The sequence below is a fragment of the Sapajus apella genome, unplaced genomic scaffold, assembly GCF_009761245.1.
Source record: "Sapajus apella isolate SASKATOON/1434 unplaced genomic scaffold, GSC_monkey_1.0 scaffold95, whole genome shotgun sequence".
Taxonomy (NCBI): domain Eukaryota; kingdom Metazoa; phylum Chordata; class Mammalia; order Primates; family Cebidae; genus Sapajus; species Sapajus apella.
Window position 1 is genome coordinate 7,450,975 of NW_022437035.1, and position 25,109 is coordinate 7,476,083.

Genomic DNA, 25,109 nt, shown 5'->3' on the forward strand with positions numbered 1-25,109 from the left:
AGTAGAGACGGGGTTTCACCATGTTGACCAGGATGGTCTCGATCTCTTGACCTTGTGATCCACCCGCCTCGGCCTCCCAAAGTGCTGGGATTACAGGCTTGAGCCACCGCGCCCGGCCCCTCATAGGAGATTCTAAACTGGCAGCCCACAGGGCAAATCTAGTGGGCAGGTGTGTTGTTTCATTTGGCCTACATGGCATTTTAAAAACTTTTTGATGCTATCAACATTTTTTTTTTTTTTTGAGATGGTGTCTCACTCTGTTGCCTGGCTGGAGTTCAGTGGCGTGACCTCGACTCATTGCAACCTCCACCTCCCGGGTTCAAGTGATTCTCCTGTCTCAGCCTCCTGAGTAGCTGGAACTACAGGCACGTACCACCACACCCACCTAATTTTTGTTTTTGGTAGAGACAGGGTTTCACCATGTTGGCCAGGATGGTCCGGATCTTTTAACTTCATGATTCGCCCGCCTCAGCCTCCCAAAGAATTGGGATTACAGGCGTGAGCCACAGCACCTGGCCAGCTATCAACATTTTTTAAAGTGGCAAATTTCACCTAAACACCTGGATTTTTGCCATGTTTTGAAAGGTTGTTAGACCTGGGACTGGTAGGCCCATGTTCCTGCAGGACTGCTCATTTTTCAGGTGGGGCGCACAAGCTCCAGCATCCTGTGCTCATTTCTATACCTAATTGGCCTGGTTGAGGATCTGCTCCTGGGATGCTGGTTGGCCGTCTCCAACCATCGTTGATCTAGAGATTATTTAATGTCAGCTTACTCATAGTGACGCAGAGACGTGGTTTCTCTGAGCTAGACGCTTCTAAGAAAAGTCCATCCTCAAAGCTGTTTGTGGGACAGACCTGGCTCCTCCATAGTAATATTCCTGATTCCAAACACAATATTGGGAAGAGCTCTGGACTGGCAGTCAATAGGCCTATCCAAGCTCTCCTCCTAATGAGCGGGCATATTTCGAGGTAGTCAAATTCGGCCTCTGATCTGTAACTTTCCCTATCTGTAAAATGAGGGCGACTAGATGGGTGCGGACCGTCATCCGTGTTGCGACTTCCGGCCCACGCAAACTCACCCTTACTAGCAGGAGCACCTCGTGGGGACGCCGCTCGCACTAGGGGGCGCCAGGACCCCTGCAGAGCCAGAGCCAGGGGGCGGGGCCGCATCTCGGGGGCGGGGCCTGGCCGTGGCGGGGCGGGCCGTCGGCGGGAAGGCCACAGTGCCAGGTGTGGTTTGGTCCTCCCCGGGCGCCGTAGGCAGTGCATCCCGTTCCCGCCTGGGGCTGTGGTCCTTCCTCGCCTGAGGCGGCGGCGGCGGGAGCTGAGGGTAGCTGAAGGGGGCTGAGGGGAGCTGCTGTAGCTTCCCCCCGCCTCTTTCTCCCCATTTCTGCGCTACCGGGACCATGTCCGCGCTGGCGGGTAAGGAAGGACTGAGCCCTGTCCCGCCGTTATCTCCGAAGCCCGGGTCCATGGCGCCTGAGGGAAACCGGCAGTCTCTCGGGGGTTTCGGGCTGTTTGAATCCTCGTGTGTCCGGGCTCCTCAGAAGAGCTGGAAGGCGGGGTGGGCACAGCGCTCCCCAGGCACTCGGAGGGTGGGACTCCGTGAATGGGGAGGAAGGGCATCCGGGAGACAGAGGGCTCTGAGAGGCAGGCGGGTTGGGCGGCTTCCTGGGAGTTGAGGTCCCCGGGAGGAAGAGATTCTGTCTTTGCCAGGAATCCAGGTATTTGTAGGGAACTGGCGGCCGCAGACCCCCAAATTAAAACGGTTTTTAAGGAAGTTGAGAAGCATAGGGTCCTCTTAGAGTGGAAACTCGTGGAATTCTAGTAGTACAGGATCCTCTGAGGTTCAAGACAGTTGAGAGAGTTATTCCGGTTCTGGGTTTTCTGTGGGAAATGAAGGAGGATGTGACTTCCCCGCCAGGACCCAAGGCTTCTCGAGGGCATCTTGATGCCTGGGATTCCTCCGGGTGCTGGGAGCTCTTTGCAGGAATTAAGAGAGTATGGAGCCCCTTGAGGCTTAGGACAGGAATAAGGGTAAGGAGAGATCGGACCATTCTTTTTGGAGCTCAAAGATCTCTGCTACAGGTGACAAAAGTAGGTCAACTGGGGTTCTGAGTCCTCCCGTGGAAGCTCCCCTTGGCCTCTCTAAAGACTAGAGGGATGTGGCCAAACACCTCCTGGAAGGAAAAGTTGCTAGGGTGAAGGGTGGCTTCAGAGCTGGGTTAGCTGCGCCTGCAGTCTCCTTCCCGTCACTTCACACAACACCGTGCAGCTTCCTGCCTTCCCCATCTGTTCCTCCAGCAGCAGGAACCTTGTGTCTCCTATGTTTCCCAGCCACCTGTGTGGGTGGGCCAGCGTCTGGGTCCACCAGGGTCAGCGTCCAGAAGCTTTGGAAAGGCGGCAAGAGGGTATTGAGGTGGAGGGGGGCTGGCTGGCTGCCCCCTGCTTCCTGGCTTTCCGTCTGTGGACAGTCACTTCCTTCATCCTGAATACAAGGGCCGGGCTACCAGTGGGTCATTTCCTCACCATGGGAGCATGGGATTTTCTCAATGGGTGATAATAGGCCTCTGGAGAAAGACAGCTAGAGGTGGAAATGCCTAAAAAAATTTTTTTTTTTAGACTGGACGTGGTGGATCATGCCTATATTCCCAGTACTTTGGGAGGCCAAGGCAGGAGGATTGCTTGAGTCCAGGTGTTTGAGACCAGCTTGGGCAAAATAGCAAGACCTAATCTCTTAAAAACAAAACGTTGTCTCTTAAAAACAAAACGTTGTCTCTTAAAAGATGATTTTTTGTTTTAGCTTCCAGAGTTCTTCAAATGATTTCCAGTAATTTTTTCTAACAGCTATGTAATATAGGCTGCCTGTCTTGAACCCTGTTTCTTAGAAACTTGTGAAAGGTTTCACAGTGCAATAGTCTAGAGGCATAAAGCCTCTAGATGCATTCGTTTATGCATTCTTTCTTTCATTCATAGAATGTTTGTTGGATTCTTCTGTGTCATATACTTAGCCAAATGCTGAGGAGTACAGTGGTGAACAAAACAGACATAGTTCTTGCCTTTGTGGTCCTTGTAATCCTAGAGATGGACAATAAATAATTGTAACAATTGCAATAAATACTATAGTAGTTGAGATAAACAATTGAGATAAGTGCTGTGAGAGTGCACCGGGGTGAGGGGTATTCTCTTTCTTTTTTTTTTTTGGTAGAGACAGGGTCTCACTATGTTGCCCCCACAGTGGTCTTGAACTCCTAGTTTAAAGCCATCTTCCTGTCTCAGCCTCCCAAAGTGCTGGGATTACAGGCATGAACCACCATGCCATGCCCATTCTCTACTTTTTTTTTGAAGGGAATGCTTTTCTTAAAAATGCAAGTTTTTGCTGACCCCTGGAGATAAGTAAAAGTTAGTCTGGCAAAAAAAAAAAAAAAAGCCCAAGGAACATTCCAGACAGAGGAAACAGCTTGAAAAGGCCCTAAGGTAGGAAGGCATGTGATGCCTTTGAGCTCGAAGGTCAATGTGGTTTTTTGTTTCTTTTGGTGGGGGCAGGGGTGGGAAGGCAGAGTCTCGCTCTGTTGCCCAGCCTGGAGTACACCGGCACGATCCCAGCTCACTGCATCCTCTGCCTCCTGGGTTCAAGTGATTCCCCTGCCTCAGCCTCCTGAGTAGCTGGGACTATGAGCAAGTGGTACCACGCCTGGCTAATTTTTTTGTATTTTTAGGAGAGATGGGGTCTCACCGTGTTGCCCAGGCTGGCCTCAAACTCCTGAGCTCAGGCAGTCCCCCCACCTTGGCCTCCCAAAGTGCTGGGATTACAGCCATGAGCCACCATGCCCAGCCAAGTAGGGCTTTTATATACGTGAGGTGACTAAGGCCCAGAAATGACAAGGTTCCATAGCTAAATAAGTGGTGGTGGGCAGAGTTCATATTTTCTGACTTCAAGTTTAGTGCTTCCTCCTTTGTGTAACACAAACAGCAGAATGAAGTTGACCATGGAGTCTGAGAAGGAAGTAGGACTTAAACTTTTACTTGTTATTCCATCCAAACTGTTCAGAGGCACCTTAGATTCCTCTTGTGTAACCAGAGAATCAACAACAAAGAAATCAAATATTTACTGAGTGCCTGTGATGTCTCTGGCATTGGGTAGAACCAAGTTTTACCTTTTATAAATTGTAACATGTTTTAGAGCCAGGAGAGACTTTGAGATAATGTATAGTCTCCTTGTTTTACTTATGAAGAAACTGAGGCTCAGGGAAAAAAAATGGAGTTGTCCAGGGTCACACAGCTAGTGATAAAGCCAGCAGCAAGGTAGGACTCCTCCAGTGTTCTTTCCAATGTTTCAGGCTGCCTAAGACTTACAGGGTCTGGCACATGCTAAGCCCTTAATAAGTATTTGTGGAAATGAGTAATATATAGTTTGTGCCTTTGAGAAACTTACTGTCTAGTTAAGGTAATTAAGGAAAAAAATCAAACTCCCATGGTGATCAGTAGTGGGATTGCACCTGTGAAAAGCCACCATACTCCAGCCTGGGCTACGTAGCAAAATCCCCATCTCTTAAAAAAAAAGAAAGAAAGAAAGAAAAAAATTGATAAGACAAGCTATTATAAGGCCTGAATATGATAACATTATAGAATTTCAAAGATGAGGGAGAATTCTCCTCATACATTAATTCCACAAATATATATTGAGTTCCTGCTATGTGCCAAACACCTTTGACTCCTGGAGATATAGCAAGGAACAAGAATGAACAAATCCCTTCCTTTATGGAGTGTGTGTTCTGGTGGGAAGAGATAGGCAGTAAATAAATATATGAATATCATACTCAGGGATAAATGCATTGAACTGAAGTAGGATAGGGGATAGGAGAAGTGAATTGTCAGGGAATGTGTTTGGCAAGTTTAAAGAATAGTAGGGTAGGCTAGGTGCGGTGGCTCATGGCTGTAATTCCTGCACATTGGGAGGCTGAAGCAAGTGGATCACCTGAGGCATAGTTCAAGACCAACCTGGCCAAATGCTGAAACCCAGTCTCTACTAAAAATACAAAAAATTAGCCAGGGAGCCGGGCGCGGTGGCTCACACCTGTAATCCCAGCACTTTGGAAGGCCGAGGCGGGTGGATCACGAGGTCGAGACCATCCTGGTCAAAATGGTGAAACCCCGTCTCTACTAAAACTACAAAAAAAATTAGCTGGGCATGGTGGCACGTGCCTGTAATCCCAGCTACTCAGGAGGCTGAGGCAGGAGAATTGCCTGAACCCAGGAGGCGGAGGTTGCGGTGAGCCAAGATCGCGCCATTGCACTCCAGCCTGGGCAACAAGAGCGAAACTCCGACTCAAAAAAAAAAAAAAAAAAAAATTAGCCGGGGGACGTGGTGGGGAGCGCCTGTAATCACTGCTACTCAGGAGGCCTGAGGCAGGAGACTCACTTGAACCTGGAAGACGGGGGTTGCAGTGACCTGAGATCGCTCCACTGCACTCCAGTCTGGGAAACGAGTGAAACTCCATCTCAAAAAAAAAAAAAAAAAAGAATAATAGGGTAAAAGCTGGAAAAAAAATTTTAAATAAGAATAGTAGGGTATCCAGGGTGGCCATCAGTTTTGGTTAGGGAATACTTCTTGAAGTGGGTAAGATTTGAGAAATCTTCAGTAGGTTTAAAGAAGGTGGGGGAGATGATAGTAGGGAAAAAACTTTGGGAATAAGAGACAAATATAGGCAAGTTTTTTGTCTTCATAAAGGGTGGCAAATAATGTGGTAGAGGCAAGAATTGGGAGGTAGAAGATTCATAGGAAGTAGAAGGTACAGCTGAGAAGGTGGGTGAAGCCAGACTAGAGGGTTTAATGCCAGACTGAGGATTTTGGAAATTTCTAGTCTGCAGTAGACACCATAGGTTTAGAGACAGAAAGAGTCATGATGTGGGCACAGGGCTACCAATCTGGATGTGGGTACAGCGGGCCCTGAGATGAGGTGTTAACTGGTAGGAATTAAGGCACCAACCAATAAAAGATGCCTCTGACATGGACAAGCCAGGGTGACTTGGATAGCCCTGGATAGAGCGGGGTAGGGTCCAAAATGACCACAAGATTTCTTTTTTTTTTTTTTTTTTTTTTTTTTTTTTTTGAGATAGTGTCTTACTCTTTGGCCAGGCTGGAGTGCAGTGACATGATCTCAGCTCACTGCCACCCCCATCTCCCGGATTCAAGCGATTCCCCTGCCTCAGCCTCCTGAGTAGCTGGGACTACAGGCCTGCGCCACCACGCTTGGCTAATTTTTTGTATTTTAGTAGAGACGGGGTTTCACCATGGCTAGGATGGTCTCGATCTCCTGACCTCATGATCCACCCACCTCAGCCTCCCAAAGTGCTGGGATTACAGGCGTGAGCCACCATGCCCAGCCAAGATTTCAAAACTAAATAAAAATCTATCATGTTCAAGGGGCTGTATTAGCTTTCCACAATCATGGTAGATTTTCTGCATCTTCTGGAGGCAAATTCCCAGCACGGGGCTGGCTTCTTGTCAGTATAACCTTGAGGGGGGCTAGTAGGGCCGCCCTCACACATCTCATTTCAACGAGAGGACATAAAACTGTAGCAGTCTCTTACAAGTCTACCTTCTTTCACATTCTTGATCTATCTTTATATAGTAGAAAGGATAAGACTATTTTACCTATTGATTTACATTGAATAGTAACTAGAACGTGAAACCAATGCCTGGTTTCATTAAAGTATTCCTTGAGCATTCACCCTGGGATTCTTTTTTATTATGTCTTTCTGCCTGTAATTTGTTTTGTCCAGGAAAGAAAGTCTAAAATGTAGTTAAAGACAGACTTTGGAGACTAGACCTGTGGTCTAATCCCAACTTAAACACTTATTAGCTGAATATTTCAGTTTCCTCTTCCGTAAAATGAGAACAATAATAGTTCTTCAAGACTAGTCCTTGTCTCATGGGATCTTTGTATTCAGTTCATACTTGCATAGTGCCTAGGACACTGCCTGGCATAAAGTAGTTTTTTCCCCTATCATTGACAACTAGCAGAGGACTGCTGTATGAGAATATATCAATTGGTTAACCAGTTCTCTGATAAAGATATTTTTTATAGGCCCTCCATAGATAAGAAAATGCCTATTCATTCTCAGTTAAGTGAACTTCTGGTTGGAAGTAACAGCCTGGGTGGCCTGAAAGCCATAAGAACCATTTGTCTCATTTGTCACTCTACACTGTATTCTGTTACTGTACTGAGCTTGCTTTGCTTCTAGCACCTGGTTTGTCCCTCTTTGACATGTTATTTCTGTATATATCCATGTTCTTCACACCCTGGAGTACTCACCATAGGCCCCAGTAATTCCTGGCCTAGTCTGTACCTTACACATGGGCACATTAAAAAAAGTTCGCTCAGTTTGTTTTGAAAACCTTCCCTTTAGACTTTAAGTTTCTATATTCAGCTTAACCTTTTCCCCAACCAACTTCCTAGATACACACACGGGAAGGAAGAGAAGTTACTCACAAATCGGTTCAACTAAGTGCCTGGCACCATGGGAGATATTTCACATCTAGTACATTATTTATATTAATCCACTTGGTAATCCTGAAAAGTAGGTGGTATTATCCTCTTTTTAATGATTAGGAGACAAGCTCAGAGAGGTCAAATAATTTGCCCAAGGACACAGAGGCAAACAGTGGCAGATCCAGGTTTCAAACACACACACACATTTACCACTCACAATTTTTTCCTAATAAACTAAAGAAGGGAAGAAGAGAACAACAGTAAGAATGAAACTCTGAGATGCCTGTGTCTGTACCTTAACCTGAAAAAGGAGAGGTCATTGGTTTGGTGTCAGTCTCTCAGAGCTGGAAAAAAATCACTTGATCCTTCCTTTTACAAAAGAACAATCTAAGGTTTAGAGAAGCTCACAAGCTCTTAAAAATCATCTAATCTTTTTTTTTTTTTTTCCTGAAACACTCCTTTTTGGTAAAATTTGGTAAGTTAGTGAGGAAGAAAATCCCTTGTGTTAAGGATTATAAATCGTTCTGTCATGAAGACACATGCACATGTATGTTCATTGCAGCGCTGTTTACAATAGCAAAGACCTGGAACCAACCCAAATGCCCATTGATGATAGACTGGACAAAAAAAAAATGTGGCACATAGACACCATGGAATACTATGCAGCCATAAAAAACGATGAGTTTGTGTCCTTTGTAGAGACATGGATGAACCTAGAAACCATCATTCTCAGAAAACTGACACAAGAACAGAAAACCAAAAACGTCATGTTTTCACTCATAGGCGGGTGATGAACAATGAGAACACTTGGGCACAGGGAAGGGAACGACACTCACAGGGCTAGGTTGTGGGGAGAAGAGGAGGGAGGGGAGGGGGGACAACAGAGGGGCAAGGAGGATGGGGAGGGACAACACTGGGAGAAATGCCTGATGTAGGCGACGGTGGGTGGGGGGGATGAAGACAGCAAACCACCATGGCATGTAAGTACCTATGCAACAATCCTGCAGGATGCAGGACATGCACATGTACCCCAGAGCCCAGATACAATAAAAAGAAAAAAGAAAATTCCTTGGGTTACAGGGAGAGTATCTAGAGGAATGTTAATCATTACTGTTAAGTCTTGTTGATAGTCACTTCATTAAAATGTGATCTTTTTCTCTTGGCTGTTCCCCAGCAGCTGCTGCCCTGCCCTTCTGCTTTCTGCTTTGTCCCAGAACAAGTGGGATTTATACATCTGACCCACCAGTTCCCAAGGGGTCCAGTGGTTACCATGCTTGTTTTATGTTGCACTGAATTGGCTGAGTTTTGTTCCTGGTTCTCATTGTCCGGTGGAACAGGAGAAGCTTCAAAGATTTTTCAAATGAAAGCATAGGATGTTGATTTAAGCTAGGCATTAGAGTCTCATGAGCTCTCAGTGCTTAAGGATTTCTCACCATTTTGAAGCCTAAAAAGGACTCATTTGCAGAAACCAAGCTCTTAGACCAAGTTTAAGGTGAGCATTTTGGAGAATGTATTGGCACTGAGCTGGGATACCAGGCCAAGCCCTTCCACTGAATAGCTGTGTTCTTGAGCAAGTCTCAACTTGTCTGAGGCAGCATAGGGTATTAAAATATAACTGGCTTCAGGTATAAACTTAAGACAAAGAAAAAAATAAAAAATAAATATGACTGGTATGGGTTTGAGTCCCTGCTGGACCATCTTTCAATAGCTTTGGTTAGGCAACTCAATTTTCCTCCTTTTTTTTTTTTTTTTTTTTTTTTCCAGAAAAGGCCCTTTAAAGCATTACCATCCTGTCATCCTAGTGCCTGCCCCAGTGGATTCACAGATTGTTTGAGGGTCACATTGCTAATTATTAAGTTGGGAGAGAGAAGCGTATATAAAGCAAACGTACAGTGAATGTATTTTGTACCAAGATTGAAAAGGTCTTAAAGGTGAGAACCTCTGTAATGAGCCATTTGTTGCAATTCTCACCTTATGTTGCACAGTTACGTTTATTAAAAGCAACATGTTCCAGTAATAACCAAAAACACAGTTTTCTGTTTATTAAACACCTAATAAGGGCCCTTTATTGTTTGAGGATGTTGTGAACATTTGCTACCTCGTTTTCTGGACTCTTTAACAATCAGTGGCCACCATTGATAAGTCTGCAAATATGAGAGGTAAACACTATAGAGGGGGAGGATGAACAGCCTGGTACAATTAGATATTTTCCTAAAGAAGAACTTCCCAGGCTGACTGGACTTTGGATTGGTCCTCTATTGGGCTTCACAGAAATCTCCAAGACTTTGTACTATAGTCTTACATTTATTTTACATTTCCTAGAATAAAGGTGTTAAGAGAATTAGATCAATGAATTTTAAGATTGTAAGAGAGCTAAAGAGGCCAAGAGTGTTCTCTTGAAGAGGGTCTGGGCTTTGGAGGCTGTGTGCTTTGGGTGACTTATCTTTGCTCAGGTACTTTCTAACAGAAAAGCAATGTTAATGCATAACAGGTAAACTGAGGCCAGCTTTATACACATGAGACTACTCAAAGGTAATCTGGGAACCAGAACACTTATTCCAGTGAAATCTTCTGTGCTGACCTTTGGAGTTTATCTTTGGAAATTGCCTTTAGAGCTGGCCGCTGGATCCAAATTTTCAGTTGGTTCACCACACAAAGGAATGTCTGTTTTACACCAGGCCCAGTGCTAAGCCCTGGAGATAAGAAGATAGTAAAGATACAATTATTGCAACTTAGTTTTCTGAACATGGTGTGGGGGAGGAGAGTGGAGCAACACTGAAGGAGACAGAAACATGTACAGTGTAATTAACAAATTAAGTAAAACATAGACAGACAAACACTGCCTGATTTTAGGGACCTTTAAAGAAAGGATAGAAATTTGATTAAGGGGCCAGGCGTGGTGGCTCATGCCTGTTATCCCAGCACTTTGGGAGGCTGAGGCAGGCTGGATCACCTGAGGTCGGGAGTTCGAGACCAGCCTGACTAACATGGAGAAACCCTATCTCTACGAAAAATACAAAATTAGCCAGGTGTGGTGGCACATGCCTGTAATCCCAGCTACTCAGGAGGCTGAGGCAGGAGAATCACTTGAACCCAGGAGGCGGAGGTTATGGTGAGCTTAGAGCACGCCATTGCACTCCAGCCTGGACAACAAGAGCGAAACTCCATCCCCAAAGAAGAAAAGAAATCTAATTAAGGAAAATATAGAGAAAATAACTTGAGATGTGAATGTCAGGATGCAAGTACATGAATATAAGTGGCAGGAATAGAAAATAGGTCAAAATGTAACTAGAGCATTCTTTTGTAAGGAATGATGAGCCAGAAGGGTCCTTTGGGACCACATTGTAAGGACCATTTGCTCTTTCAATAATTGTTTATTTAAGGATTGTAGCAGACCAGGGGCCAGACATGGTTTGCTAGTCCTTTGGAGGTAGCAATAGCCAACTTTAATGATACATGTGAGAAGTTTTTGTTCCTGCCCCAGGGCTTTCACACATGTCCCTCATCTCCAATGTTATCCTTCCTTCCCCCTTTTTTGCCCAGTTAATTTGTATTCATTCTTTAGAGCTAAGCTTGGAAATTACTTCCTCAAGGAGTAGTTTTCCCACCCTTGTTTTCCTAGTTAAGAACTTGATATCTTCATACCATTTGCCCCAATTATAATTATATTATTGTTTAATATTTGCTTTGTGTTTAATCTCTCTTTTGTTGGCTCCTTTTTCTCCAACACAGTATTAGGATGCATAGTTGGCATGCAATAAATATTTGCTGAAAGAATGACTGAAGCGGGTCCATTGAATTTAGCAATAAGCTGTTACTGTTACTGTTGACCTTGGTGAGACTGTTTCAGCGAAATGGTGGGGGTGGAAGCCAGATTGCAGTACATTATGCAGAAAGTGGGAAGTGAGGAAATGAGGGCAGTGATGTGTAGACAACTTTTTCTTTCTTTCGTTCTTTTTTTTTTTTATTGAGATGGAGTTTTGCTCTTGTTGCCCAGGCTGAAGTCTCAGCTCACCGAAACCACCGCCTCCCTGGTTCAAGCAATTCTTCTGCCTCAGCCTCCTGAGTAACTGGGATTATAGCCATGCACCACCATGCCTGACTAATTTTTGTATTTTTAGTAGAGGCAGGGTTTCACCATGTTGGCCAGGCTGGTCTTGAACTCCTGACCTCAAGTGATCCATCCACCTCAGCCTCCCAAGACAACTTTTTCACATGTGTGGCTATGAAGGGGAGAAACAAAGGTTCTTCCCCTTCACAGCCACACAAACGAAATGGGATCCAGAGGTTTTCTCTTCTTTTTTTTTTTTTTTTTAAATTAGATTTAATATATGGAACACTTCATGAATTTGCATGTCATCCTTGCACAGGGACCATGCTAATCTTCCCTGTCTCATTTCAGTTTTAATATATATGCTACTGAAGCAAGAGTACCAGAGGTTTTTTTTATGGCAGTGACTTGAACTTATTTAAATGATAATGAGGAACCAGTGAGGGAGAAGGGTGCCATAAACATAACTGAAAAAGTAAGATGGAATGGGATCCAAAACAAGGGTGTCATACTGAGTAGCCCAGCCTTTGTTCTGTGGACACTGGGGAGCCTAACCTGGAACTGAGATAGCTTGCAGTATATATGAGGCAGCTAAGAATACAGTAGGTAGGGAAAAGAAGCCAAAGATCTGAAATAGAACTGAAGTGAAGGGCGAGGAAGGACTAGAGAGACATTTGGAAAGTGAAACCAGGTGAATATGAGAGGAGAGAGTAAAAGGTCTTGATTTTGGGTCTTTCGTGCTTAATCCAGAGCAGGTACTAAAGTAAGTGTTGATTGAATGTCTTTGAGTTTCTCAAGACTGGAGAAAGCCAGGCAAGCTCAGGAGGGTGTGGCAATAACAAGTTATTTTGAATATCCTCATAGTGGAAAGTCCTGATCTTGTTTAAATTGTGGAAGTAGAAGCCATTCAGAGCCGAGACTTTGAATGGTTGAGTAAGTGGGTGGTCAGGTTAGAGACTATTCCTTTTGGGTTAAAAAGTAAAAACAAGAAACAAGGTGCGGTTCTAAAATAATGAGATTTGTTGGGGGTGGGGCACAGCAGCTCATAAACTGACCCTGAAAGCTCTGACATGTAAGACTTCCAAAAATATTTCTAAAACTTGGAGGATTCATTTGGATGTTTGTGTTCATTAAAATCTCTCACTAATTCATTGTCTTGCCCACTGTCCATAACTCAACCTGGGATTGGTTTGAATGAGTCTTTCAGACTTTCCACCTTGGAGTTTGTGGGAGTGATGGCATACTCTCTGACCACTGCTACCCAAAAACTAAAAAGGCCCCTCTTGACAAGGAATCTGAGGATTTTAGACCCAGGAAGAATGATGATGGGCACATATATGTCCTATTACTGAGGCATGAGAAGAGAGGAATAGGTGGGTTGAGGTGGTGTTTTAAAGCCTTCTGCCAGCTGGTTTAACTCTCCTCTAGGGTACACGGAGGACAACTATGTGCATTGGCTGCTCCAGAATAGTGTTGGGCAATCTTGAAATGCCGGGAGCTTTGCTTTGTCTATTCATGGCCCTGTGCCTGTGAAACAGGGTTCGGTGACTGTCACTGTGCCTGTGGCAGTCTGGAGTTACCCAGAGAGAACAAAGCTGCATACACAGAACGCACAAGGGAGTCTTGTAACAACTTTGTCCTGCTTTCTAGGGCTGAGTCAGGTACCACAGCTTGATCTCAGCTGTCCTCTTTATTTCAAAAAGTTGGCATCTGAGCCATACGAGGAGTATTGCATTTTGTTTGGGGCCCCTCTCTTTTGGAGAAACATGGACTGACTCTGTGCCTTTGTCTATTCTGGTCCCTCAGTTCGCACAACACTTCACTCTCCTTTCTTAGCCACTGGTAGGTAAATCTTCCCTATCTTGCAAGGCTCAGCTCTAGTGTCAGCTTCGTCTACAAAGGCTTTCCTGGTTCCCCTCGCTGGAGTGAACAAGAATTGACGTGGTAGAGTGAAAAGAGCAGAAGCTTTAGAATGAGCCAGACCTGAGTTTGAATGCTAGATCCATCACTTAGACAGTCAACCCAGCCCCTCGCCCCAAGTTTTAATTTTCCTACCCATTAAGTGAATATAATAATACCTGTCTCACAGGATTGTTTTGAGAATTAAATGAGATTAGGTCTATGAAAGTGCCTAGCAGAGTTCTTGACATATAGGAGGCATTCATTGAATGTTCTTTCCTTTTTATACCCATTACTTTTCTTTTTCTGAACGAAAATAGTACTTTGATTCTATCTCTGAAATAACATCAAAGTGAAAAATTAACAATATAAAAGATCGGTTCTTTTACAGTGGATTTGCTTCTTAAGGAGCAGAGATTATGTAATCTAACAGCCTCCAACATACAAAGAGCTTTGTATCTAGAGCAGGGGTCCCCAGCCCCTGGACCACCCACTGGTACTGGTCTGTGGTCTGTTAGGAACCAGGCTGCATAGCAGAAGGTGAGTGGCAGGCCAGTGAGCATTGCTGCCTGAGCTCCTCCTGTCAGATCAGTGGTGGCATTAGATTCTCATAGGAGTGTGAATCCTATTGTGAACTGCACATGCAAGGGCTCTTGGTAGCATGCTCCTTTTGAGAATCTCACTAATGCCTGATGATCTGAGGTGCAACAGTTTCATACCAAAACCATCCCCCTGCCCTCCAACCCCCGGCCTCGTGTCTATGGAAAAATTGCTTTCTACGAGATGAGTCCCTGGTGCCAAAAAGGTTGGGGACTCTTATCTAGAGGACCACCGATGTTGGTTGAATAAATAAGTGATGGAAAAATCTGAAAAAACAGGGCTTTTGAGGAATAGGAAAAGGCAATAATCTGTTTAACCCCGAGGGGAGAGGTTTCTGGGTGCTGGCTGGGAATGGTCATAAGAAGGGCTGACACTGAAAGGAAGGAGAAGTGTTCATTTCTTCTCAGAGATATAAGCAAAGGCTGAAAGTTGTAGAAAAGGGCAAGTTTTGTTTCAGTAGAAAAAAAGATAATCAGCCGGACATGGTGGCTCATGTGTGTAATCTCAGCACTTTGGGAGGCTGAGGCGGATGGATCACAAGGTCAGGAGTTCAAGACCAGCCTGGCCAAGATAGTGAAATCCCACCTCTACTAAAAATACAAAAAATTAGATGGGCATGGTGGCACGCACCTGTAATCCCAGCTACTTGGGAGGCCCAGGCGGAAAATTTTAATCCTAGCTACTCAGAAGGCCGAGGTGGAAAATTGCTTAAACCCAGGGAGCGGAGGTTGTAGTGAGCCAAGATTGTGTCACTGCACTCCAGCCTGGGCCACAGAGTAAGACTCTGTCTAAAAAGAAAAAAGGATAATCAGAACTATTTTTAGAAAATGGAATGAGACTACTTTTGAGGCCATGAGTTCTTTGTTGCTGGAGAGATGAGCAGAGGTTGAACAAATGCTTACCAGAGATCTTGTGGAGGAGGAAACTGTGCATCTAGCAGACCATTGGCCTACCCCTTTCAAATGAGATACTATTAACTCAGGCTTATTCTACATGGTAGGAACCTTGTCCCTTTGCCTCCTGCTACTTTGGGCCTCTTAACCTCTTGGTTTTGTGTGCAGGTGAAGATGTCTGGAGGTGTCCAGGCTGTGGGGACCGCATTGCTCCAAGCCAGATATGGTACAGGACTGTCAACGAAACCTGGCATGGCTCTTGTTTCCGGTAGGTGAGCCTATCCTCCTGTCTTTACCAATGTACTGTGGGCCAAACACTATTTCACGTTCGGTGGAAAACACAGAAACAAGTTTCTGAGTTGAGAATATCAGTCTTAGGGTGGGGAAAGGAATGTACCAAGGAAGAGCTCATGACCAAACCTCAAGTGTGGTCTCCCTGAACCCAGGTTAAATTGGAAGAGCCACAGATGGGCCAAGTGCAGCTGGAGGCAGGGTGGGAGGATGAGAGGAGCCCTTTTCAGGGTTGTCCCATGTCCCTTACTTTATGGGTGAGGAAACTGAGACCCAGGAAGAGTGACTTTCCTGTGGCTGCACTACAGATTATGCAGGTACTTCAAGAGTTGTTTTTGTTTTTATTTTATTTTATCTTATTTTATTTTATTATTTTATTTTTTTTTTTGAGACAGAGTTTCACTCTTGTTACCCAGGCTGGAGTGCAATGGCGCGATCTCGGCTCACCGCAACCTCCGCCTCCTGGGTTCAGGCAATTCTCCTGCCTCAGCCTCCTGAGTAGCTGGGATTACAGGCACGTGCCACCATGCCCAGCTAATTTTTTGTAGTTTTAGTAGAGACGGGGTTTCACCATGTTGACCAGGATGGTCTCGATCTCTTGACCTTGTGATCCACCCGCCTCGGCCTCCCAAAGTGCTGGGATTACAGGCGTGAGCCACCGCGCCCGGCCTTATTTTATTTTTTAAGAGGGAGTCTCACTGTTGCCCAGGCTGGAGTGCAGTGGCACAATCTCAGCTCACTGCAACCTCCACCTCCGGGGTTCAAGTGATTCTCCTGCCTCAGCCTCCTGAGTAGCTGAGATTACAGGCGCCTACCACCATGCCCAGCTAATTTTGGAATTTAATAGAGACAGGGTTTCTTCATGTTGGTCAGGCTGGTCTTGAACTCCTAACCTCAAATGAGCCACCCACCTCAGCCTCCCAAAGTGCTGGGATTATAGGCATGAACCACCACCCCCAGCCAAGAGTTGTTTTTAGTGTGGTTGGCAGAGCCAGCAGCTCTTCCTCACCACAGGTTGCCTCCCTAGGTTCCTACTTTTTGTTGTTAGCTTTATTATAGCTACATTATTATTATTTTTTTTGAGACAGAGTCTTGCTCTGTCACCCAGCCTGCAGTGCAATGGTGTGATCTTGGCCCACTACAACCTCTGCCTCCTGGGTTCAAGCAATTCTCCTGCCTCAGCCTCCCGAGTAGCTGGGGCTACAGATGCCTGCCACCATGCCCAGCTAATTTTTGTATTTTTAGTTTTTGCCATGTTGGCCAGGCTGGTCTCAAACTCCTGACCTCAAGTGATCTGCTTGCTTCGGCCTCCCAAAGTGCTGGGATTACAGGCATGAGCCACCACACCCTGCCTATAGCTACATTATTTTTGTAGGCAGCCCAGTTTCTTAAAAATTATACAGACTTCAAATCAGATTTGTTCCTGCTGTCTGAGGCCCAGTTTCCTCATCTGGAAAGCAGACAATAATAATCTTGTTGAGATTGAATGAAATAATATATGCAGTATACCTAGTACATGGCAGACACCCAGTGAATGGTTATTCCTTCCTTCCATCAAATTTGAATCCTCAAGGGTGGGAACTTGTCTTTGTATTCTTCACAACATAAAATAGTTGAAATTTGTCAGTGGCAAGAGGAGTGGTCCACTCCAGAGGCTGGATGGGCATACCTGCCGCCAAGGCCTGAAGTGGTGAGGCTGTGCTCATATCCTGAGAATGAGATAGACTAGACAGGCACCTTGTACTGTAGATTCCAGCTCCCGCACATAGCTCATGTTGTAAAGCATCCCCTGTGCTTATACCAAGTAATTGGGTTGACCTTTAAACACTTGCCTCTTCCCTGGGAACCATCTAGGGGATTGGCCTGGAGACATCTGGCCTCTGGAAGAGTTAGAGAGGAACCAGCATTATTATCCTTTCCTTTCAGCTATAACTCAGAGCTCTCAAGTCTTTTCTGCCTTGGTTCCTGCCCCTTTTACTCCTAGGAACGCTGAATCTATCTTTTCTGTTCCATTTAGTATGATAGGAGCAGAGAGTGTCAGAGCTGTAAGGGACATTATAGTTAAAGCCTTTGGCTGGCCCTTTCATTTTACAGCTGAGATTAACAAGTAATGTCAAAACCCAATGAGTTCACATATTGGGTCTCACCTTGGCATGTAACCCATATGTTCATATTTGTTCTTGCTGTTTTCCTATGTGTATGAATATTTTCTATGCAGAATAAGCAGGACAGGGTAGAGCAAGTTAATCTTTGGAATTTCTGGATTCTCCTAGAGCTAAAGAACTTCAGAACTAGAAGAAACCACCTACTGTGTGGTTATAACCCCTTCATATCGCAGATGAGAGACCTGAAACCAAAAAGACTTGCTCAGGGTTGCTTAGGCCATATATGACAAGAGCTGGCCTTAGAAGTGAAGTTTTGGCTCATGTGTAGGTCTAGTCAGATGCTAGCTTGTTAGAGGGCTCTCTGTGCATGCACACACATACATGGGTGTGTGTGATAGAGACAGAAAGAAAGAGAAACATGTACACAAACACATAAAGAGGAAGTAAGAAACGTTAGCATGATACGAGTACAGGCAGCCTGGGTGCGGTGGCTCATACCTGTAATCCCAGCACTTGGGGAGGCCAAGGCAGGTGGTTCACCGAAGGTCAAGAGTTTGAGACCAGCCTGACCAACATGGTGAAATCTTATCTCTACTAAATACAAAAACAAATTAGCCAGGCATGGTGGCACATGCCTGTAATCCCAGCTTCTTGGGAGACTGAGGCAGGAGAATCACTGGAACCCGGAAGGCAGAGGTTGCAGGGAGCCGAGATTGTGCCATTGCACTCCAGCCTGGACAGCAAGAGGGAAACTTTGTCTCAAAAAAAAGCAAAAAACAAAGAGTATAGGCTATGGAATGAGACTATGGTTTTAAATCCCGGCTTTGCAATTTATTAACTAACTTTAAGTGACTTCCTCGAGCTTCAGGCACCTAATCTGTAAAATGAGGATAAGAATATTACTCATGCCACATGATTGTTAGGGAGGATTAAATGTGATAACCTACATAAAGTGACTAGCGTAGTATCTGACACATAGAAAACCCTTACTAAGGCTGGATGCGGTGGCTCATGCCTGTAATCCTAGCACTTTGAAAGGCCGAGGCAGAAGGATCACTTGAGCTCAGGAGTTTGAGACCAGCCTGGCCAACACGGCAGAATTCCCCATCTACAACAAATACAAAAATATTAGCAGGCGTGGTGGTGCACACCTATAGTCCCAGCTACTTGGGAGGCTGAGGAGGGATGCTTACCTGAGCCCAGTGATATCAAGGCTGCAGTGAGCCGTGATCATGCCACTGTACTCCAGCCTGGGTGACGGAGTAAGACCCCTATCTCAAAACAAATGGAAAAAAAAAAAACCTTAATAATCAGTAACTGTAACTTTATGTTATATTGTGAGTGTGTTTCTATATACATCTACATGTATACGTTTCTTTTTCTCTTATTACACATTCATTGGTTATCTGATGTGGAGCCCCAGGGATTAAGGGCGCCTTTGAACTACCTTGACACAATCAAGCCAAAGATCGTTCCTGTGAAGGAAGTAGAGTATCTAGGTTCAGCTTTACCTAGTTGCAGCTTTACCTTGAGGATAGAGACTCTAATCCAGCTGTACTGAAGAAGCACATCTCCTGATTTCTGAGCTTTCTCCTGGTAAATTCAAACTGGATGTCATGGCGCCCTCAGATGGAGTCTGGTAATTTGCCCTGAGGAGAGGGGCTATCTTTTGGATCTGATTTGACGTTTGCCTCAATTGGAGGAAAATCTTCAGGATTAGGAAGGATTGTATTTGTCTTACCCAAGTGATAACCTTGGTTTTGAGGAACACGGAGCATCAACCTGAATGGTCCTTAAGAGCTCTGCCACGCCAGCTTACCAGTGTTTCTGTGATGAATTTAGAGTACCTGAGTGTAGGCCTGCTGGGAGCAGTACTCTCCCTCTGTGCTACTCAGAGAAATTCATTCTTCATGGCCCCCTTCCAGCCTTGCTCTTACCCAGCTGGGCTACAGTTACAATAAAGAAAGTGACTTTTCTTCTTCCCTTCCCCTAGTACCTTTGTTTTCCTAGTCACAGGGTGGGGCTGGATATTGAATGGAGCAATTGCTGGGGTCCATCCTAAACTCCTCCCCTTATCTCTCCTTTACATTACCCCATTCTACTGTCTACAGCCACATTCATAATCCTGCCTCTGTTAGCCTTCCAACAGACCCTCAGGTGCCCAGGACAACAGGAAGCTATTTAGCTGGAACCTGGGACTGTGCAATGGAGGCCGGTGACATAACTGAAAGTAGCCCTGTCAGTAATTGTGCTGGTGTGATTAGGTGGCTGGCCAGGATCCTTCTGATGTCCTGGACATATGGCTGACCAGCCCTCCCAAACCTTCCCAACAGGTCTTTTTTTTTTTTCTTTAGGCTAGTCAAGTGAAATAGTGGGAGTGGAAAAGGAACAAATCGTAACTGATAGCGATCAATTAGTTGTAAACACCATTGTACTCGGACCAGCCCAACAGGCCTTTTTTAAAACTCTGAGTACCTCTCTTTCCTTTCCTTAAGCAGTGCCATTAATTCTATATCTGGGGCAATCCTTTCTGACGTTCTCTGAACCTGGCTCCCTCTCCTTAGGAGAGGCCAGGAGAGTAGCCAGAGAGCATGTTATTTGTAGCTGAGGTTAAAGTGTGGAGCTATGAATGGTGGCCTGGCCTCCTGGCATGTTAGCAAGCCAAGGGACCTTGACAACTTTCTGATGATTATCTCTTCACCCTGATTAAAGGTGTTTGGCCTAGGAGGAGGGCAGAAAAGCTGCCCCTGTTAGTTTTGATGGCCCCAGCCTGGGTCTCTATTGCTTGACCTGGTTCCTAACAGCATTATCAGAAGGAAAATCCACCCTTCTTAAGGCTCCTGGGAACTCTCAGGGCCTCCTTTCTCAGGATCACAAACACAAGACTATTTGAGCTTTCACTTTTGAGAAGTGGTTACAAATGCCTATACTCTAGAAAAGGGCTAATGCAGGTAGAAGAAGACTGTGGTCACTGCATCAGGCAACAGACTGTTTCCGCTAAATTTTGTGATTCCAGGAAGGCCAGTGAAGAAATAACACACCATAGCAACCAGAGACTGTGTTGTAATGTGGTGGCTGACAACAGGGTACTTTCTGTGATACTGAAAGCCTAATTCATTTTCTCACCCTCATCCCTATCTAAACAAGCATGGTAGAATCATAATTACAGTAATAGGTACTACTTATTGAGTACTCGGTGCCAGATACCCTCCTAAGCATATCACATGCATAACACTTTTAATCCTTACAATGACTCAATAAAATGTACTGGTCTCACCTACTTCAAAAATAGGGAAATGGGGGTTAGTTGCTTAAAGTCACAGACCTAGTAGGTAGCATAGCTGGGATTTGAACTCAGGCATTCTGACTCCTTGCCTGCAAGAGTTTCTTGGCATTCTTGAATCAAGCATATTTCTTAACTTCACCGAGGCTCAGTTTCCTCTTCTATAATATGGGGTAAAAAGCCCTTACCCTGCCTGCCACACACTGGTAGTGCCAGATAACATTGAACAGTATTAGTTCACAGGCTTCATGGACTCCAAAATGTCAACAAAAGTGCTATTAACTTTCTTCTGGATCTCAGGCTCCTGATACAGTCAGTGAAGCAACCCTGCCATCTGCTGTTGTGCTGTTGATGCTGCTACACTTGCTATCCTAAACCTTTGATTCTGGCTGTGTCTTTCTCTGGAAGATGTTTGCTCATTTGTCCAATTTATCTTTAAGGAAACAGCCAGCCAGTAGATCATTAAGGCTGGCTATTGGACAGGGGGCTGGGGCCTGCCTGGCAGAGGAAGGAAGGGCAGACATCTGGGTCTTCCTCTGCCCCTACAAGGGACTCCAGCTTGACCACACAGTGGTACTCTTAGGATATATGTAGCAGCAACATATGACCTTGAATGTGCCTTAATCCTGCTTTTTACTTTGGGAAGAGAGAACTAAGGACCCAGAGAACCTCAAAGGGATACTGTGACCTCTGCTTCTATAGGCGGCAGAGGTAGAAAAATGGAGAGAGGCGAGGCCAGAGATAGATAACTGATACAATTAAACATTGTATTAAGAGCCTTACTTAGATTATCTGATTCAGTCCTCATAATAACCCTGCAACCCCTACCTCTTTTTTAGACAGGGTCTCGCTCTGTTGTCCAGGCTATAGTGCACTGGTACAGTCAGAGTCCATTGCAGCCTCAACCTTCTGAGTTCAAGGAATCCTCCCACCTCAGCCTTGCAAGCAGCTTGGACTACAGGTGTGCCTCCACACTTTGCCAATTTTTTTTATTGTAAGTGGAGACAAGTCTTATTAATACTATGTTGCCCAGGCTGGTTTTGAACTCTTGAGCTCAATCAATCCTCCTGCCTCAGCCTTCCAAAGTCCTGGGATTACAGGAGTAAGCCACTGTGCCTGGCCAATGCAATCTCCATTTTATACTAAAACAGGAAGGTCCAGAAAGGTTGAATAATTTGTCCAGAGTCACACAGCTGAAATTTGAACTCAGGTCTCCCTGGCTCCCAAGAGAGTCTGCTTTCCACTAGGACTCCCACGGGAAAACAAAAAAACACAGTAGACTTGGAGACAGAAAACCTGATTTGAGCCTTAGCTGAGCTAAGCTAACTGTGTAACTGTGGGCATATTTCTTAGCCCCTGTGAGCCTCCGTTTCTTATCTGTAAAATGTCATAAAAGTAATCCATCTCATGGAGTAGTTGTGATGATCAAGGACTCTGAAAACATTAGAATGGTTTGATGTTAAGGATTAGCAGCAGCACATGGCAGCATTGTCCATCTTATATTAACTATCCAAATATATCAAGTGTCATCTGCTATATATAAAAGGCATCAAATTAGGTACTGTGGGGGATACAGAGTTAGCCTATTAGCGTGGTCTCTTAATTAATTCATTAATTAGCTTATTTATTTTTGAGACAGGGTCTCTTTATTTTTGAGACAGAGTGCAATGGCATGATGATGGCTTACTATAGCCTCAACCTCCCAGGCTTAAACAATCCTCCAGGTAATTTTTTTTTTTTTTTTTTTTTTTTTTTTCTTTTTGGAGACAGGGTTTTACTCTGTTGCTCAGGCTGGTCTCAAACTCCTGGGCTTGAGATCCTTCCACCTGGACCTCCCAAAGTGTTGGGATTACAGGTGTGAGCCACTGCGCCTGGCCTGGTCTCTTAACTGGCTCCCTAAGAGAGCTGGAAATAGAGAATGACATGGAGCATTCCTAACCATGGGCTCCAGCCTGGCTTCCATTTTTGTTTGCCCCCGAAACAACATTCCTTTAGTAATGTTCCAAATAACAGCCTCATCAGTCTGTCCACTGACCACTCTTCAGGCTTCATTTTATATGACCTCCCAAACTTCACTAAGGGTTGTATTAGAGAAAAGTGGATCAGTGTTCAGAGTCAGGCTGCTTGGGCTTAAATGCCAGCTTCACTTACCAGCCACCTGACCTTGAGTCAGCTGCTTAACGACTCTTTGCCACAGTTTCCTTGTCTCTGAAAAGAGAAATGGTTCCCACCTCAAAAAGTTGTTAAGCACATTAAATTCAGTCATATTCAAAGTCCTAAGCGTAATGCCTGGCTATGACTAGGACTTAACAGATGTTAGCATTTATTATTAGTATCTGTCAATCTTGAAATGTTCTCTTCCCTTGGCTTTCGTGACATTCCATACTCTCCTGGTTTTCTCTCACCTCTCTGGTAATACCTGTTTGCTTATCTGTCTTTGTCCAGCTCTGAGATGTTACCATTCCTTTAGGTGTGCTGTCTGTTTTCTCCCCACGCAGTCTTACACACACCCATGGCTTCCATGTCCTCCACACACTGGTGACCCTAAAATCAGTATCTCCAGCCTAAACCTTTCCACTGAGCTCTAGACCCATATATTCTACTATCAGCCTGGCTTGTCCACTTGAATGTCTTCCAGGCACTTCAGACTCTCTTCTCTACATTTCACTGGACTTTCATTCTTCCCCTTAAAACTGGCCCCTCTTCCATTGAAACATGGATATCATTGAGAGGCACCACCATCCACCCACTGCCTAAGCCAGAAACCTAGGAATTCTTGATACCTCTTCTCTTTCATCCTCCATCTCTAAGCCTATCAGTTTTATCTCTAAATTATATGTTGGTAGGTTTACTTCTTTCCATTTCTCCCACCACCACTCCGCTCCAAGCTACCATCATCTCACCTGGAAGGCTGCAGTAGCCTCTGTCTCCCACAGCCACTCTGCATCCCCCAATCTATTTTCTATAGAGCAGCTGGAAGGAGTGATCTTTTTTTTTTTTTTAAAGACAGTGTCTCCTTCTATTACCTAGGCTGGAGTTCAGTGGCACAATTTCAGCTCACTGCGACCTCCGTCTCCTGGGTTCCACCGATTCTCCTGCCTCAGCATCCCAAGTAGCTGGGATTACAGGTACCTGTCACCATGCCTGGCTAATTTTTATGTTTTTAGTAGGTTTAGCCATGTTGGCCAAGCTGGTCTCAAACTCCTGAGCTCAGGTAATCAGCCTGCCTCAGCCTCCCAAAGTGCTGGGATTACAGGTGTAAGCCACCACACCTGGCTGGAAGGAGTGGTCTTAAAAACAAAACAAAGCCGGGCGCGGTGGCTCAAGCCTGTAATCCCAGCACTGCGGGAGGCCGAGGCAGGTGGATCACGAGGTCAAGAGATCGAGACCATCTTGGTCAACATGGTGAAACCCCGTCTCTACTAAAAATACAAAAAATTAGCTGGGCATGGTGGTGCGTGCCTGTAATCCCAGCGACTCAGGAGGCTGGGGCAGGAGAATTGCCTGAACCCAGGAGGCGGAGGTTGCGGTGAGCCAAGATCGCGCCATTGCACTCCAGCCTGGGTAACAAGAGCGAAACTCCGTCTCAAAAAAACAAAACAAAACAAAACAAAACAAAGCCAGGCGTGGTGGCTCACACCTGTAATCCTAGCACTTTGGGAGGATGAGGTGGGTGGATCACCTGAGGTCAGGAGTTCAAGACCAGCCTGGCCATCATGGTGAAACCCCATCTTTAAATAAATAAATAAATAAATAAATAAAATAAAAACAAAACAAAAAACCTTGACTACGTCACTCTCTGTTGTCTCTCCTTCCTTGTACACTTCCACAACTTCCCAATGTTCTTGGATAAAGACCAAAATCCTTAACTTGGGTTACAGTAAAGCCCTTCATAATCTGACCTCTCTCCACATCTCCACAACCTCCTGCTCCATACACTTCAGCCTCACTTCTCTTCTGCACAGGGCCTGCTTCTGACAAGGGCTTTGTTCATGCTACTCCCTCTGCCTGGAATGCCCCCTTACTCTCTTTTCACTTAACTCCTGCTTATCATTTAGATCTTTACCTGGATGTCTCAGAGAAATACAGAAGTAATTCCTCACCCTGAAAAATAGGCCAGGTCCCTGTTTTATGCTTCATAGACCTCTCCTTTGAGGCTTTTTAAAAAAACAGTTATAATCTTACATTTATTCATGTGTTCATCTCCCTAATGATATCTTAAGACCTCTAATAGTAAGAACAATTTGGTCATGGACCGTGGGGTTTTTGCCTCTCATTGTGTTATCATTGAGCATATTGTTGGCATAGGAGGGATATTTGTTGAATGAATAGCTAGAGGTGGCCAAGAGATATGATGTAAGTCAGGCTTTTCCCTGCCCTTTCCCTTCCCCTTCCCCACATCCTTCCCTTAGCCACCGTGGCTGCAGTTACTGTAAATGGCAAGGAGGAATCAGTTCCAGACATTGGGTTGTTTAGAAAACTGCCTTCAAG

General features: G+C 45.0%; 1 protein-coding gene and 1 non-coding gene across 4 annotated transcripts in view; one reads left to right on the forward strand and one right to left on the reverse strand.

The window, feature by feature from the left end:
• The first annotated feature begins 1,197 nt into the window (after nt 1-1,197).
• LIMK2 (LIM domain kinase 2) overlaps nt 1,198-25,109 on the forward strand; it is a 68,346-nt gene continuing 44,434 nt past the window's right edge. For 2 of the 3 annotated variants that reach the window (XM_032256578.1, XM_032256579.1), the window contains exons 1-2: nt 1,198-1,422; nt 15,108-15,207. In XM_032256578.1, coding sequence (XP_032112469.1) covers nt 1,407-1,422; nt 15,108-15,207 — 116 coding nt within the window. In that variant the 5' untranslated portion in view covers nt 1,198-1,406. The remainder of the gene's footprint in view (nt 1,423-15,107; nt 15,208-25,109) is intronic. The other variant, XM_032256581.1, reaches the window with a different exon arrangement.
• LOC116535671 lies at nt 11,822-11,924 on the reverse strand. Its single transcript, XR_004262314.1, has one exon. It is a non-coding gene; the product is annotated as a U6 spliceosomal RNA (small nuclear RNA).